The 18,424-nt window shown below is 37.5% G+C and overlaps 1 protein-coding gene across 3 annotated transcripts in view; it reads right to left on the bottom strand.

Annotated features, from left to right (window-relative positions):
• The window catches only part of LOC110095242 (BEACH domain-containing protein C2), a 105,723-nt gene extending 87,595 nt beyond the window's left edge, over positions 1–18,128 (bottom strand). For 2 of the 3 annotated variants that reach the window (XM_028700115.1, XM_028700117.1), the window contains exons 1-3: positions 15,958–18,128; positions 12,467–13,254; positions 7,486–8,202 (exon numbers count right to left, since the gene is read on the bottom strand). In XM_028700115.1, the coding sequence (XP_028555948.1) occupies positions 7,486–8,202; positions 12,467–13,254; positions 15,958–17,794 (3,342 nt within the window). In that variant the 5' untranslated portion in view covers positions 17,795–18,128. The remainder of the gene's footprint in view (positions 1–7,485; positions 8,203–12,466; positions 13,255–15,957) is intronic. The other variant, XM_028700116.1, reaches the window with a different exon arrangement.
• Between the last annotated feature and the right edge of the window lie 296 nt (positions 18,129–18,424).

The following is an 18,424-nucleotide window of genomic DNA, read 5'->3' as shown; positions in this document are numbered from 1 at the left end:
ACGTTTTAGCAAACTTATCTCCCAATTCAGAGTTCTCCCCTGAAAATGAGTTTGATTGAAAAAATTTTGCTTATCAACAAATGTGAAGTGAGGAATTTTTTGGTAGTAGAATGATAACACTTATAATATTTTTTATGTGGAGGAATACACAATAAAAATAAATTTTAAGGCATAGGATCAAGTTTACCCTATGTTCTTTTAGAAGTAGATATTGGCAATGCACGGGAATTTTTGTGAGAAAATTATCTATGGGAAAGAATTTCTTCAAATAATTTATAAAAATTTTTAAGACAATCACTCTTGAGAATATTATATTGATTAGGCATGTGGTAGTTAGTATTACTCTCTAGTATCTTTTTGGCACTTAGTTCTAGAAGGAAAAGTCCTGATGACTTTCAAAATATATCAATCTTTCCGTTCTACAACTCTATTTTGTTAGGAGTGTTATAACATAAGTATTGATAGATGATACCTTCTTTTTGGAAGAAAAAAGATAATGTGTGATTAAAATAACTATGAGCAAAAAAGGGGAGAATACTTTAATGTTAATATTTAATTATTTTTGCATCTTGGCAAAAAAGGGGAGAATAATGCTAACATCATATTTTTGTTTAATAAAATATACCCATGTCATCCAAGTGCAATCATCAACAAAGGTGATAAATGCTACTGCTCTAGAAATATTGAGAATTTTAGGTCTCTCAGTAAACAATTAAAAAGGTAGAGGATCTAGAATCAATTTCAGAAAAAATAATAATGTTTGACAATTTCACAAATCTCAATAAATTTTTTTTGTATTTACATTCATAAAAAAGGAAACATACATTATGGAGTTTTGAAAGAGGAATGTCCTAGCCTATAATGATATTCTAAACTGACTTTTGTATTCAGGATGGAAATCAAGAAATATGACAAGTGATTTCATCTTTTGTATTCAGGAGGAATTAAGTTAATGTGTCATACTTTAAAATTATGGGAGTGAGTTATGGAGTATAGGTTGCGGCGTGATACTAATGTTTCTCAAAATTAATTTGGATTCATGTCGGGTAGGTCTACTATGGAAGTCATACATTTATTGAGAGGTTTGATGGAGAAATATAGAGAGAATAAGGAGGATCTACATATGATATTTATTGATTTGGATAAAGCATATGATAAAGTTCCAAGAGAAGTGCTATGGAGAGTTCTTCAAAAGAAAGGAATTAATAATGCTTATACTCAAATTATTAAAGATATGTAGGCAGGAGCTATTACTTGTGTTCAAACACAAGGTGGTTTGACCAAGTATTTTCCTATTTTGGTTGGATTACATCAAGGATCGGCCTTAAGCCCATATCTTTTTGCTTTAGTCATGGATGTTCTTACTAGACATTTGCAAGAGGATGTACCTTGGTGTATGCTTTTTGTTGATGATATTTTTCTTGTTGATAAGACTAGAGAGGGAGTTGAAGGAAAACTTGAATTATGGAGGTCAACCATAGAGTCTAAAGATTTTCGCTTGAGTAGATTTAAAACTGAATATATGGAGTGTAATTTTAGTAACAATAGACCTAGTGACGGAATTGTGAATTTGTGTGGTCAAATCATTAATAAGAGTATACATTTTAGATATCTTGGATCTATTGTTCAGAGTGATGGTGAAATAGATGAGGGTATTATCAGCATAATTCAAGTTGGATGGTTAAAGTGGAGGAATGCATCGGGATTGTTGTGAGATAGAAAAGTCTCCCTCAAATTTAAGGGAAAATTCTATAAGATGGTGGTGAGACCGGCAATGCTTTATGGCGCCAAATGTTGGCCATTAAAAGAGAAGCATAGTACTAAGTTAAGTGTTGCAGAGATGAGGATGCTTAGGTGGATGAGTGGCTTTACCCTTAGAGATAGGATACGAAATGAGCATATACATGAAAAGGCCATTAAAAGAGAAGCATAGTAATAAGCTAAAAAGACTTGGTTAGAAAATATTAGAGATGATCTTTCTTTATTAGACTTAAATGAGAATTTGACTTTTAACATAACACAATGGAGAAAAAGGATTCATGTAGCCGATCCCACGTAGTGTGATAAAGGCTTGATGTTGTTGTTGTTGTTGTTGAATAGTATTTATTATTTAAATAAATTATAATAATTAGTGCTGATGTACTAAATATTTATTTCATCTTGGAACTGATTACTAATATTACTATAAAGTAAATCTAAGTTTGTGATTCACAATTAAATCATTAAATTTATGATTTACTCATTAATTATGCTTAATTATATTAACTAAGGAAACTTAGCTTATTTTGTTAATTTTAAATAGGTCCTAAACTTTTATTTTTCATTGAAATTTCTATTGAATATTTGGAGCTTATTGATATATTTAAGAATTTATTTGATTATATAAATAATTATTATTAATAAAGAATTTGTATTATAATTAATGAATTCATATTTAATTCATAGTCTATTGGATTTACTAGATTTTTTAGATGAAATTTTATATGTTAAACGATCTACATTGGATTATAAATAATGATTTTATGATTTTCTAAACATTATTTTTTTATTATTTAGCTTTTAAAACAAATAGTTGCTTATAGCCATTGGATTTACTAGATTTGTAAAATGAAATTTTATATGCAAAACGACCTACTTTGGATTATAAATAAATATTTTAGGATTTTCCAAAGCATTAATTTTTTATTGTGTAGCTTCAATTAAAACAAATAGTTGCTTATAGCTATTATTTGGCTATTTTGGGGGATGGTTTTAGACTATATTGGATCCTAAACAACTTTAAATATATTACTATATTTCTATTCTAATATTTTAATGATCTCAAGCATTTTTCATATCAAAATAAGTGAAATTTTGAGCTACAAGGTTTTATCATATACAAGAAACAATTCGGAGACCCTTAATGATACAACTAAGTTACTTTTAGGATATTCTGATGGTTAACGGGGGGAATAAACATGACACGCTCAATGCACACCATATATTTTGGAAGACATTTGTTGACCCTCATATATGGTCTACAAACTGATCCTATCAATAAGTCAACAATGGAAAAAGACATGTTATTTCACTAATAATTGACTCGATATGATTTATTCTCATGAAAGGAATGCTCATTTGTCATCTATTTGGCCAAATAGATCCACCTTGATGCATCCACAACTACCCACCCACTCACTCACTCTTTACTGGGCACATCAAATGATAGGCAATCACCTCTCATTAACTCTATTTTTTTTTATATGATTATCTTTTATTCTCTCAAAACTTCACCCTCTACCTCATAATTCTTCACTAAAGCCAAACATGGTACAAGTTGCAACCTCATTATCTCAATTGCATCTCATACACTTCTTTCTTGATATATGGAGGAAATTATATTATAGTAAATTTTATCATTTTTTGTGCAAGGAATGTCCTAAACCGCGCCCATGCACCTTTCTTAGTGTGGCGGGTGCAAAGAATCCTCATCCTAATGTTGTGAGCACTACCCATATACATCATTTTTAAAGCAATGGGAAGTTAATTACGGTAGCGATGTATCATAGACCACTCGTGCACATTTTTATTGGCATAATGGGAAGGCCCAGCACGTTCGATACTAATGAGGACATCCGGCCGTGGAAAGTTTATCAGAGGAAGGACCGGAAATCTATGGCTAGGATCGGATTGTTTTATTTCTGAACAATTATATGAATTTGATTTATTATATGTAATTTTTCGTTTTTAAGGCACTTGAGGGAGTAGGTTTATGTGACTCCATGGGGGCACTTTTATCATTTAATGTTTTATTGTATTTTGTTTATTTATGGGCCTTACCTCCCCTTTGGGAGGTATGATGATTATTATGAATGAAAATTTCTGTACTTTGTGCCTAGATGTACTTGAGAGCCTTGAGAGTTCTTGTGATAGCTTATATGAAGTCCCTAGATGAGGGAAAAGCAAGACCCTTCAACCGCAAGAAGCGTCCGGGCTCACGGTTTATCTCCGACTCCACCCCCATTGAGCTTGCCGCCACCGTAATCTCCTCCACAGCCTCATTATCTCAATTGCATTTCATACACTTCTTTCTTGATATATGGAGCAAATTATATTATAAAAAATTTTATAATTTTTTTCTGCAAGGAATGTCCTAAACCGTGCCCATGCACCTTTCTTAGAGTTGCTGGTGCAAAGAATCCTCATCCTAATGTTGTCAGCACTACCCATATACATCATTTTTAAAGCAATGGGAAGTTAATTACGGCAGCGATGTATCATAGACCACTCATGCACATTTTTATTGGCATAATGGGAAGGCCCAGCACGTTCGATATTGATGAGGACATCCGGCCGTGGAAGTTTATCAGAGGAAGGACCGGAGATCTATGGCTATGATCGGATTACTTTATTTCTGAGCAATTATATGAATTTGATTTATTATATGTAATTTTTTGTTTTTAGGGCACTTGAGGGAGTAGGTTTATGTGACTCCATGGGGGCACTTTTATCATTTAATGTTTTATTGTATTTTGTTTATTTATAGGCCTTACCTCCCCTTTGGGAGGTATGATGATTATTATGAATGAAAATTTCTGCACTTTGTGCCTATGTGTGCTTGAGAGCCTTGAGAGTTCTTGTGAGAGCTTATGTGAAGTCCATAGATAAGGGAAAAGCAAGACCCTTCAACCGCACGAAGCGTCCGGGCTCACGGTTTATCTCCGACTCCACCCCCATTGAGCTTGCCACCACCGTTATCTCCTCCAAACAGCCTCTTCCCCCCTCCCCCCTCCTTCATAGCCACCGACCACCTCCTTATTCTCATGGACGAAACCATCATGAACCCCCTTCCCTTTCCCCCCAAAATTTCAAATTGATACTCTAACATTTTCCTAGATTAGCCTACCATTAATTTCGGAAAAAAATCTTAAATTAAAATTTGAAATCTCCTAAAACCTTGAAATCATTTCCCGAATTATAGGGTTATGTTTGAAAAGATATCTAAATCAATCAATTTAAATATTAATTGAAGATCCCAATTAATTCCTCTTCCAAAATTAGCCTAGTGTTAATTTTGGAAAATCTGAAATACAAATTTGAAATCTACTAAAGTCTTGAAATCCTTTCCCAAATCGTTGGGTTATGTTTGAAAATATCTCAATCAATCAATTTGAATATTAATTGGAGATCCCAATTAATTCCCCTTCCTAAATTAGCCTAATGTTAATTTTGGAAAATCTGATATTCAAATTCGAAATCTCTTAAAGCCTTGAAATCCTTTCCCAAATTGTTGGGTTATGTTTGAAAAGATATCTCAATCAATCAATTTGAATATTAATTAGAGAACCCAATTAATTCCCTTCCTAAATTAGCATAGCGTTAATTTTGGGAATTTGAATTCAAATTCGAATTCTCCTGCAAGCCTTGAATTCCTTTCCTAAATTGTTGGGCTATGTTTGGAAGAATATCCCAATCAGCAAATCGGAATATTGATTGGAAATCTGAATTAATTCCTCTTGTTAGTAAGCTATAGTTGGCAAATCCACTAAGGCCCCAAATCAGCCCCATAATCATTTAGTACAGGAACTTGTTTTCCCCCTCCCAAATCATCCCAAAGATAACCGCCTGCTGCTGAAATACAGGATCAGCTCGTTTTCCAGCCCCACTACCAGTTGTTCCAGGATTTGGTGCCCATATAGTTGTTGTCCTGAATTTCTGAAGACATTAGAGTGTTGTTCGGACATGCAAGAGGGTTCGCATTGTTGTCCTTTCCACATATGCAATCAAATGACTTCACCGTGGCTTCGTATCTTCTTCCATGCGGGTAAACTCTCCCCCTCCCCCCCCTTATCTTTTTTATCCCTCCTCAATTGTGGCATCACTTTATTGTGAAAACTTATCCGCTTAGCCCACACCAAGAGCATTGTGTGAGTGAACCTTTTGTAGTGACTAATCTATTTATTAACTTAGGGATTGTCTTTGAAATACCATGTGAGCATGTTATTAATTAACCTATAATTTAATGGTCCTCCCAATAGCATGTGATTCTTTTCGTAAACTTGATTGCCCCCTTGCATGTAGAAGTCATTGCTTTAGTTCATTGTGAGTTAATAAATTGTTAAGCTCTGTTCAAGCACGCGTAATTTCCAAATCAACATCACTTGCATATATAGTTCCACATCAGATACTCTCTTCGCATAGGTGACACTGAAGCACCATCATTTATTTTCAATTTCTTGCTGAGAATCTCAAGATTTTCAACCATTTCATCATCCATTGGTCTTAAACTCTAGTGTCTTTTTTTCATTTAAATAAAACAAGTTTTTCAATTAATTGGTTACTTGTGATCAATGGATTCTCTATTTTCCTTTACATGAAAGCATATTACACATCATATTAGTTGCATTGAGAAACCTACCTCTAAGTCCTACATCAACTTCTCTTATGACTATCCTATATAGCAGCTTTCGCAATTTCTTGATTTTATTAGCTCTCTATTTTGTAGTTGGGTTCTCTTTGTCTGGCTTATACTCAACAATTGGTTCATATGGCCTTTATCTTATAGTTACTTTGTTCACCAAGTCTTCATGTAGCTTCATTAGTGATTCGATTCTCCTGAATATGACTCTATGAGATTGGTGCTCTTTTCGTGGTTCTATTTTGATGATGATTGAGCCACCTATGAATTTTTATTCTTCGTATAGTACAGAAGCTTTGATGGAATATTCAGGATTTTATTTTCTGTGGTTCTTCCTGCATTTTGGCCTTTCCTTTTAAGGGTTGATGAAGGGAAATTTTCAAATGGATTTATGATAAAAATTAAAGGACTAAGATATGTAAAAGAGTGACAGTTAGTGCTTGGATAAAATTCCTTGATCAAGTGAGAGGCTTCACAAGCTTAGACAGAGGTCATATCCTCCTACAATTGTGAGGCTTACTTTCAAGTGAATTATTTCCCTTCTTTATTCATAAATGTTTTGTTAATGATTTAAAAAAGCAATTGAGATTAGGCAAATTTAATATAACCTAGGTTTCATCAAAAAGTGTGAATCTCAAAACATTTGCATGGCTTTCTTGATTTTAAATTTTTAGTTGTTATTTCTAATAGAAGACTATTGATTTTGTTCATCTAAATTGATTCCATCATGTTTTTAGTCTTCGTCTAAGGAAATACAAAATAATTATATAAGATTGATAATTTGTTTTATGCAAATTTTATGTGCATGCCTAAAATGTTCTACAACATTTGTGCTTGGTGTTGTTACTTTGAATGGATAATGAATCACAAAGACATGTGGGGTTGTGGATTCGCCCATTACCAAACACCATCAGAATAAATACAAGGGTCATTGGGTCAAATGCTAAGTAACAAAGTAGGAAAAGCAGCCGTTAAATAATATTGACAACATAAATAATTGTAATAAGATCCTAAATGATTTTTATCTGGAAAAATATCATTTGCATGACTTCAAATGCAGAAAATAAATGTCATCATTAAACACATACCGATGCAGACAGAAAAGCCATATGGACATTAGTAGTCATCAACCTCTGAGGAGCCGCTTGAAAAGCTTTTTCTAAAGCAAATAGTAGCAAGGAAACTTTATCATCAAACATGGAGCTGCCTTCCTCAAACAATCCATTACTTTGGAAATTATTTGACAAGCTTGATGAAGAAATATTTGAATTAAATTTCAAATGACCAGAGGAGATCAAGGCACCCAAAAGATTGATTATTCCTACAACAATTCCATCGTCATTGTCAATGTTGAATGCATTACTCCTAGAACTTTCTGCATTCATTGAAAACCTGATGCCGCCTACACTTTTAATGAATTGAGATTCAAAAGAAGATGGCCTTTTTTCACCATTTGTTGCCACGGAGTTATCAACTATGCTGCCATTGCTAATGGTTGACTGGGATTGTGCATTTGATTCACCAGACACCATTTCCTTCTGCACAAAATGTTCAAGTTCCCTAACTTCTGCCCTAGCTTTACTGGTCGTAGTTTCCAACCCAGAGTTTTCATTTGAAACGTAACTGATATCATTCGAGCTATAGTTGTCCATATCATTATGATTTCCACTTTTAGCTTCTCGTTGCAATAGAACTAGAAGTATTTCTACACCCCCACAAGAAATAAAAGAATGAGCAAATATTTCAGCACGGGTCCCATTAGGCTGCACTGTCAACCTGTAGATCAGGCGTAATACTCTAGCAACCTAGAAAAGTACCAGTGTGAAACATGATATTTAGACTAATAAAGAGAACCTTTAAAAAAACAAATATGAAAAAGGGAACTAGCATATTATGCAATTAAGAAATTCCACTGCACAAATAGGATAACCAAAAAAGTGTTACTAACATTGCAGGCATAAATTTTTGGAAACTTTATGGTGGGTAATTGGAAAAAAATTTGACAGATAGAATAAATAAATATTCCTACAAAAATTTGTGGGTGAAGGATGCCCAACATTCAAAGATATAAGTACACGAACTGTCCCCCATCAGCTCAAGAATTTGTATGATATTCAGTCAAAATCATTTTACAGATTTGGCTGCCAAGGTACTCAGATACGGATAACAAATATCATAATGTGAACTGAAAGCTCATTAGAGAAAATCTACCTATTAGCTAAAGTAGGGTAAGGCAATGTTCATCAACACTCCTGACGTGGCGTTAAGACCACGCCATATCACCCAGTCCGGCTCAGCCGACCAAAACCTTTACTTTTTCTTTTTCTTTTTTAATTTATTTGTATTTCTGATTTATTGTTATTTCCCTCAAAGGTCCTTGGGGTAGCCTTGTCTTATAAATACACCTTTTGTAATCAATTTTTGATATATTAACAAGATTGGATTTCTGCCCTAGAATCTTTATCCCCTCTTTGTATTCTAGCCGAGCCATGAGGTAGTCCACTTTTCCCCCAACAGCCACAGTAGGTTGTCCGCACCCCTTTCCGCTCTCTCCTTCACCTCCATCTGAAGAACCTACTGCTATCAGCCACCCTCAAAACAGTCCCAGATGTGGGCCACCTGCTGTTCAGCACTGCCACCACCCCCTTAAGCAGCAAACCTACTATCTCTATATCCTCCTTGTGGGGTTCCGATATCATTTGATATCAGAGCACAACAAAACTCCAAGAATGCTGCCAAGAAGAGCCAATTCATGAACCATTCAAGAACCTTCAATCGAAGTATCACAACAGGAGATTCGCTAACTACAAGAGCATCTTGGGTGCAGGAATTATGCTGTTCAATTTAACACTGGAATGAGGAAAATTGCCAAAAAGAGGAGGAAACTCCATTTTACCAAGAAGCCTCTGGCGAAGGGGAGGAACAACCCTTTCATTATTATCATTGTGTGTGAACAAAGAAAACCGCCTCCCAATATCAAAATCAAGATAGATATTGCGCATTTTGAGGGAAGATTTGATTCGGATGAATTCCTCAATTTATTACATATTGTAAACCAATTCTTGAATACAAAGAGGTACATTTCGACCACGTTGTCAAATTGGTGACAGAAACATCAAGCCTTTGTCCCATTACATGGGGTCGGCTACATGAATCCCTTTACTCAATTGTGCCTGTTAAAAATTAAATTCTCGTTTAAATTTAATAAAGAAAGATCATTTCTAATATTTGGGCAAGCAAAATCCGTCAATCAAAGTTCGAAAAACCTCCTAAGATGCTCCATTGGCAAAAACATTCGTCAATATGACTTGATCTTATCTTAAGTAGGGTTTGCTTATAATAGATCTTGCAGCCAAACCATAGGCCGCAGCCCTTTTGAGGTGGTTTATGGGAGAAATCCCACCTCTCCTACAGATTTGATTCCACTCGTTGCCCTAACAAAGTGCAAAACCGAAGTTGAACTCCACATTCAAGAAATTTGAAAGCTCCACGAACAAGTACAGGATCAAATCAAGAAATAGAAAGCAAAGTACGCAGCACATGCCAACAAATCTAAGAAAAATCCCACATTAAAGGAGGTGATTTGGTGTGGATCAAGTTATGCAAGTAACGGTTTCTCCAGGTGATCATTGTAAACTCAAGCGCAAGGTCGATGGACCTTTTAGTGTTTTCAAGGGCATCAATGATAATGCCTACCAATTAGAATAATCAAGTGATCATCAAGTATCTGTTACCTTTAACATGTCATATTTAACCCCCTACTAAGAATATTTCTCAGCTTCAAATTATGTCAATGCCTCTCCAAGCCCGGGAGAATGGCACGGGGCTAAAACCACGACAATTCGGCCGATCCAGCTTAGCCTATCGGAACCTTTACCTCTTCTATTTTATTTTCTTTTAATTTATTTGTATTTCTGGTCTATTGCTATTTCCCTCTAGAAGTCCTTGGAGGTACCCTTGCCCTTTAAATAGGAGCTCCCTCCCCCTTTTGTTTTTAGTTTTTTAATAAATCAAGAAAATTAGATTCATGTCCCTAGTATCTTTCTCTCTTTCCTACCATTCGCCAACCTCCAAACTATGGGTGTTAACGAGTCGAGTCGAGCTCGACTTAGGGGGTGTTCGAGCTCAACTCGCGAGCCAAAAACCGAGCTCGAACCCGAGTCGAGCTCAACTCGCGACACCGAAACGAGTTCATCGAGCCGCTCGATTTTGATTTCCTGCCCGCCATTAGCGGTTTTCCCGCCAAGTTTCTTGACCAGTGGCAATGCAAAGGCCTTGAGGCCCTCGTCCACACGCAGCACGTTGTTCGTATGTTGCTTTTTCCATGGATAAAAAACGTGTCTTGCATTTTTTGTTGTTGTAGCATTAACTTTTTTTTAAACTAACTACAACACTACAGCTAACTTTTTTTTTAACTAAGTGCAGCTTTAACTTCTTTATTTTTAAATATCCTAAAAATTATTCGAGCCGGCTCGCGAGCTCATGAGCTGAGCCTCATCAAGCTTGAACTAGAGCTCGTTTACTAAACGAGCATGAGTTCGAGCTCGATGAGCTCAGCTCGCAAGCTCATAAATGAGTCGAGCTCAAACCGGCTTGGCTCACTTACACCCCTACTCCAAACATTCCCAATCATGGGCCACCTGCTGTCCAGCACTGTCAACACCCCCTTAAGCTACAGACATGTTCTCTCTACCTTCCTTGTGGGGTTCAGGTATTACCTCTCAAAACCAAATAAATGGTAAAAGCATTTTGCATATGGTACACCATACGTCTTATCTAAGCAAATCATCAGGGTTTAGACAATTAAATATGTGATGGCATCAATCAAAACCTATTTTCAGGTAATCATTTAGCCAAAATTATAGCAAGATGATGGATTTAGACTTAAGAGAAAAAAGGAATGTCATTGAATCAATAAATTATAACCAAAAAAAAAAAAACTGAGATTTGAATTATGAAAGGCTGCAAATCAATATAAACAATTTAAGAACAAAAAAGCCCATGATTAGTCTTAACATAACTGCTTTGGTTGGCATTATGAATCCTTATTCTTCACACATTCATACTGAATGACACATAAGCTGTCAACTATAATTAGAACCCAAAAAAGATGTAAAATTCTTTTCGGATGAGCCAAGAACATTTTATTTGAAAGAAAACCAAAATATGATTATCATAAATCTAAAGAAACAATGTGCAAAAAATTAATAAACATAGGCTGTTAACATGAACGACATTAAGGGCCAAAGGATTAACATAACTAACCTTTTTCTACAAGTAAATTGATTTAACATGAATTACTAAGCGAAAAAAACATATTACAAAATTAATTAAAATAGAATGACAGTAAACTTTAAATATAGGAAATAGAGAAAGACTACCAAATCTAACAAATATAACATCAATGGTTGTGTTAGGAAAATGTTCAATTATTTATTGATCATATTAGAAGTGAGATTGGTACATCAGTTCAAAAGATCCTTAATCAAAAATTTGTCATACAACTTAATGTAAAAAAACAAACAAGTAAATAATTAATGAACAACAAAGAAAGGCTGATTAATACATCAGTTTGAAAGATCCTTATCAAAAATTTCTCATTAAACATAACGTAAAAACAAACAAATAATTAATTAATAAACAACAAAAGAGGGTGGTAAGTAATTACAATAATGATATTAGAAGAGTTTATTTTTCAATTTTTCAATGGCTCAAAATGATTATGAAAATAATAACAGCTAAATATCATTATTTGAATGCCTAACATACATGCAGGAAACAAAAGCAGGTTTAAAGGATCAAAATTTTGGCATTTAAAAGGGGATGGGTCAGACCTAGTAAAATAACAAGGCAAGGAATTTCTGGATAGAAGAAATGTTTTTGCCTAAACTGTGGCCAACTCGAGATTATACCTATATCACAACTGGTTAAGGATCATATATTCAACTAGCAATGGCAATGATAACGTTGGGAACAATGAATTGTTAAAAGTAATCATTTGCCAAGCTTCTTCATAAGTAGCTTTCATGTCATCCAAATTTTCAAATGATTTATAGAATGAAAGTTTACCTGATTAGGTTGCGGGCAATCAACCAAGAAACCAAGCAAACAACAAACATCTTCATTTGCCATAGTAGTGGGTGCCGCTCCCATTAAAAGCTCAATAACAACTAAGAGCTCATCAACCAATGCATTTACTTCACCAACAGGCCGGGGTCCCCCATGAAGTGAAAATGTATCAATAGAATTATTTTCATGGATAACCCAAAAGCATCTTCTACATCCATCAAGAAGAACTTGCAAAGCATTAGCATCCCTCAGAGCTGATGATTCTGTAAATACCATGTCTGCAAGTGATGACAAAAGCTTCTTCTGTAAGCCATAATTGCAAATTCCCCACACCTTCAGATCTAACAACAACGTACTAAAGAACTGCACTTTTAATGGATGATTAGGTTTCTGATATTGACATAAAGATGTAACTGCAGCAACAAGGTCTTCATCACTTAAACAAACAGGCATTCCAAGCTCAGGATTAGACCGTGTTTTTAACAAGTATTGCAAAATCCTTGACAAAAGCTCAGGTGCTTTTGTCCGACGCAACTCCTCATTATTTCTAGGATGCTGAATAGCCATGGAAATGATTCTGAAAATTGGAGCAGAAAGGGAATAAATTCCAAGAGCTAAAGAACGATCACCAAGCTTGGGTTCCAGACTGTCCATTTGCACATCGCTGACTATCAGCGGAAGTAAAGCCATCGGACCACCATAAGCCAAGGCCCATAAGGATTCTGCTGGATGTACTCTAGTGGCAACATTAATTTGCCCAAGGACCTCGGCATGTCGTTGCTGTATACCTGAGAAATAAACATAGACTTTAAGCAAGAACTTTTATGAAAATATTCACAGATTTCAAGTGAACAATAGAATAGAAAGTTTAAGCCAAGGGAAAGTTGGAATTTTAACACTCTCCCTCAAGCTGGAGAATACATATATGTCATTCCTAGCTTGGTAATTAATCCCAAAAAAGTAGAGTTATGAAGTCCCATGGTGCACCATAGAATCCTCCATATGGTTAAAAGTTTGGGAGGAATTAGCTTCAGACATTGCGTCAAGGGCAACCATAGAATCCTCCATCTGGTTAAAAGTTTGGGAGGAATTAGCTTCAGACATTGCGTCAAGGACAAATGATAGGGATGAAAGCTATATCAATCAAGCCTGCAAGTTGTGGTGCAGCAATGGAGGCTACCTTGAACAGTAGCCCTTAAGATATCGGAAATGGAAATAAAGGCCGGTGGTAGGACAACAGGGAAAGTGGATTAATTATCATTCAGGTCCGTCTCCCTCTCAATTCTCAAGGGAAGGCCGGTAATAAAGGCACGACAGTAAAAAGGGAAAAAAATAATATTTTTTTTAAGTTTGCGGCAAACTTCAGAATAGGAGCAGAAACACATGTCTCAAGCAACTCAGCACTCGGCACACAAATCTCCTCCTTCCCAGGTCATCTAACTCCACATGAACGGACTCTTGTTCGATCGGACAGTACAGGTGCATGCAAGGCCTCCAATCCCTCTAATCTGATCGCAAGAGAGAGTGCATGACTTGCACTCTTGCTTGTCCCTACCCTCGCATGAGAGGAAACTCTCGGCTCTTTCCAGACACCCACAAGCGTAGGTCATTCACTCGCTCGATCTCTAGACGTCGCATGCAAGCCCTCCCGCTCGATCTCTCCTCGGTCTTGGATGCACGAAAGGTCCTCCAAATTACGACAATGAAGGCCGGTGGTAAGAACATGTATTCCTCATCATTCCGACAATAAAGGCCGGTATAAGGACTAATATTCCTCCGAATTTTGGCAATGAAGGCCGATGGTGGGAACTTGTATTCCTCAAAATTCAGGCAATGAAGGCCGGAGGTGGGAATCTAGCTCTGATACCATGTTAAATTTAGAGAATTGGCGAGGGAAAAAACATAATCTTATTATAAAAAATTATCCCTATTTATAGATCTATACAAGATATATTAATAAATAAACAAAAAAATATGAAATCATGTATAATTGCCCTAATATAATCCTTCCTGAATCAGCCAACCGAATATGGAAGGAGATCAACGTGATCCAGGTAAGCCTCCCACAGATCCCCACCTTGGTCGTGGGATCGAGGGCCAAGGGATGGTAGAGATTTAACAGCATTAAATAGGTGAACTTCCCACGGATCCCCATACAGCCATGGGATCAAGGGTCAAGGGACGGTTAGGATTTTAACAAATATGATATCTTATTTTCTTTACGTTGATATTCTTTTATTTTCGTTAAATTCCTAAAATAATAGACTATTGTTCACTCTTCTGCTGAGGTGTGCATTCCATTTGTTTGGATGGATTTGTTGACAGATATATCAAGCTAATTGATAATAGATCTAAAATCTAGAAAACCAAACCAAACAAAATATATGTGCAATCGAACCACAAAAAAAAATAACTGAAGTGCAGTTCAATTTCTTTGGTCGGGTTTGAAAAAACCAATTTTTTGAGTGATGATAATTATATCATTAAATCGGAGAATTGTTTCAAATAATCTTATAAGCATTGGACATGTTGCTCTTGGATTTGCTAGCTCATTAATATTTTGAGCTGCAATTTAGCTCATTATGAGCTGGTTTTTAGTTCATTTATTGAAATAAAAAGGTAGCTCATTATAGTGGAACTTAGCCCTTTCTCTTCCCCATGCTGCCTCTCGGTTTCCTCCTTGTCTTCTCGGTTTCTTGTGCCTGCTGCTCTGTTCTCTGTGTGACTCCTCGGGTCCCTTGCTACTGGTTTTCCCGTGGTTCCCTGGCTGGTTCCCGTGCCTTGGCCCTTTGGTTCCCGTGGTTGGCTGCTTGGTTCTCGTGGCTTCTCTTCTTTGTTTCCTGTACCAAATGAGGGCTGCTGGGGATTTTGGTGGCTGCCTCTTTGTTTTTTGTGCAGTTTTCTGCTGCAGCTTCTTGCTGTCTCTTGGCCTTCTTCTTGGTGACTTATGGCCTTCTATTTTCCTATTTTAATGAGATTAATTAGTGGTTTTAAATGGCTGTTAGGCTGCCCTCTTTTCCCTATATATAGGAGATGTTTTGAAGATAGAAAAGGTTGGTAAAAAAAAATGCAATTTTTGGATAACAAAACCTGAGGTTTTTGGAAAAGCTTGAGAGCTTGTTCCACTTCTTCTTCTACTTCCTGGGAAGGCTTGCGAGCTTCTCCTATCTTCGTCTTGGACTTCTTGCCTCCTCTCCGCAAGTACCATTCCACTTGTATCTTTATTCTCTCAAGGCAAAGCTTCTTTAGGCCAATGGATGAATGCAACTTTATGTGTCTTGTTTGAGTCGTTTGTAAGTGTCAAAGTTTGTAAGTCAATTTATTTTATAAAAGTGGAGTTTGTGTTTTGTTTTGAAAGTCATATTTTGTCTAAATTTGAATGTTTCTTGTAATCTTCTAGTACCTAGGAAGAGTGGTCTTTGCTCGCAAAAATTTGGGGCCCTTTTCAAATTTTTGCTTGCATCAAAAGAGGAAAGAAGAGCTTAACCAACCTGCCGCAACAGATGGTGACGCATCTGGACAAACGCGACTGCTGAGCAAACAAGGGTGGTAGAGAAGGTGCAGGCTTCCTCCAATATCAGCATCCAAAGCCGAGCTTTCTTCAGCTAGGCTTCTTGCGTGCTCATTTACTGCTAACCATGGTAAGCCTGCACCTTTTCCAAAAGATGGCAAAGCATCTCCTCCTCGGGAAGCTAGTCGTGCCATTATATCAGGCCCAATGGGTTCCTTAAAAATATAAACAGGACCCATCTCAGCAAAAAGAGGACACTGGCGTTTATGTCGCTGCAGGCCAGGTAGTGTGGGGGGAGGATTTGTTCCAATGCTGCAGAAAGAAAGCGGCTTTGATGTCCTTAGAAGTTCAAAAGGTCGAGTCTCTTGCAATTTCCCATCAACATACAATCTCACCTCACTCTCAGCTTTGCTAAGCAAACTATGTTTACAGCTGTGCTCAAGGCCAATAAAGTACCAGCACTGCGGCTTGAATTCATAACTGAAACGAATAAAAGTCTTCTTTCCCTTGCCAGCGCTGATTTCCATGACCAAGAATTGTCCATAGAAATATGCCTCCACCCACTGGTTATCTGCTGATACAAAACTAAAGATCCAAGGAGTTTGGATAGAAACTTGGCCGGTAATCTCGCTAGGAGCTAACACCCCGGCTACTGCAACAGACGATGATTTGCCCAAATCGGCGGCTGCTGGAGCTGCAGTGGTGCTGGTGGAAGGTTCAACACACACCTCGTCTAACAACTCCAAGTAAACCCAAGATACGAAAGCATAACCATTGGAGAAAGGCCAGCGATTCTCACCAGGAGCAAGCAACCCAGAGCTCCGGCCATCAAACTCAAATGTAATCGCCGGACCCCTCGCCTCTTCACTCCTCATGGCATTCTCTAAAGACAGCATCAACGGCATTGCCCACTCGGTGGCGATAATTTTTTTAATCAAATTAAGCCAACGCTGGAGATCCATAACGCTCAAAGAGTGACCACCGAGAACCTGGATGCAGTAAAACAGAGGCCAGGCATTCCAACGAATACGGTCTGTCGTATCCAAAAGGACATTCTCCGCTGCATCCAAAAGGAATCTAAGCAGCCCGATGGACGAGCACATCACACGGTTTCTGGTGCACGATTTCAGAATCAAAAACAAACCCTTCACCATTTTCGTCCTCGGCGACATATAAAACTCTGAATCACCTTCACAATGTAGCCAAGGGATGAGTTCCGCCGCCACAGCTGCAGCTCTTGAAGTGAGCATCACGCTGGGCGTCGATTCTTCAAACCCAGTACCAACCATTTCATCCAGGCCTTCCACTCCGTCCATGGTGACTAGCAGCGCATCCACCACAAACCTGGAAACCTCCAATGAATCTGCACCAGAAGCCATTGCTTTCAGCTTCTCCATGCAATCTAACCTCCCCATGATGACAGAATCCACAAGATGTACGAGCTCCGGCGGTATGTCCGGCATCGTGAGTTGCCTCCCTCGCGGCTCAGGCGGCGATCCAGCCAAAGAGTCGAAGCTGGCGGTAGAGGAGGAGGGATTGATTGTATGACTGCAGAAGTACTGATCGGCGTGCATTTCGTTAGAGAGAGTGCCGAAGGCGTCGAGCTCTCCCGAGGAATCAATGGACGAACGCATGGAGCCTTCGGCCGGGCCAAGATCTGGGACGGGGCTGTCGATATCGCGGAGGGAAACTGGCTCAAATAAATCTTCTTCATAGAGGGAACTGGACGAGCTCGTGAACGTGAGCATCACGCGGCTCTCCGCACCAGGCGAAGCCCCATTCGGCGTTGTCGTGGCTTCATCCGGATCGTCTTCCATTGTCGTTACAACCTCTATCTAGATCGAGAGGTTAATCTAGATCTGGGGAAGAAGAAGTAAATGAATGGAGGAGGAATGCTGGGATACAACAGATCGGCGGTGCGAGGGTAGAGATCTACCGCTATTGTGGAAGGAGTGTAGGACCAAAAAGGTGCTTGGGATGGCCGACAAGCGCCTGCATGCAGATTATTGAAAGAGCCGGAGAAAAAGGACTCGCTGCTATTTTATAGCTTTTGGCGACGCCGGAGAGCCCGTCGGAAGGCGAGGCGACGAGGCGCTTCGCCTGCTATAACTAGACTGGATTTGGGGCAGAACCATAATGCCTCCGCATTCCGCAAATTGGTTCATATACGGCCCACAAAACAGATAATTAATCGCTTGGAAGAATTAAAATAATATTATTATAATAATTTAAGGTTTTGGGATTTATCCATTATTTTATTTGTTAGTGGATTCAAACGGCCTATATTATATGCATATTGTATTTCCGTGATAATTCTTAATAAGAGATAATATAATTATGCTCAATTATATGCATTACAAAAATCTTGATTTATATGGCAATACTTATTCACAATAATCAAAATAAATTGTGTGAGTTATATAGGAATTTGTGCAACAACTAATATG

Source organism: Dendrobium catenatum, unplaced genomic scaffold, assembly GCF_001605985.2.
Source record: "Dendrobium catenatum unplaced genomic scaffold, ASM160598v2 fragScaff_scaffold_1449, whole genome shotgun sequence".
Lineage (NCBI taxonomy): Eukaryota > Viridiplantae > Streptophyta > Magnoliopsida > Asparagales > Orchidaceae > Dendrobium > Dendrobium catenatum.
The sequence above is the reverse complement of the archived record's forward strand: the minus strand, read 5'-3'. Positions and strand labels throughout refer to the sequence as shown.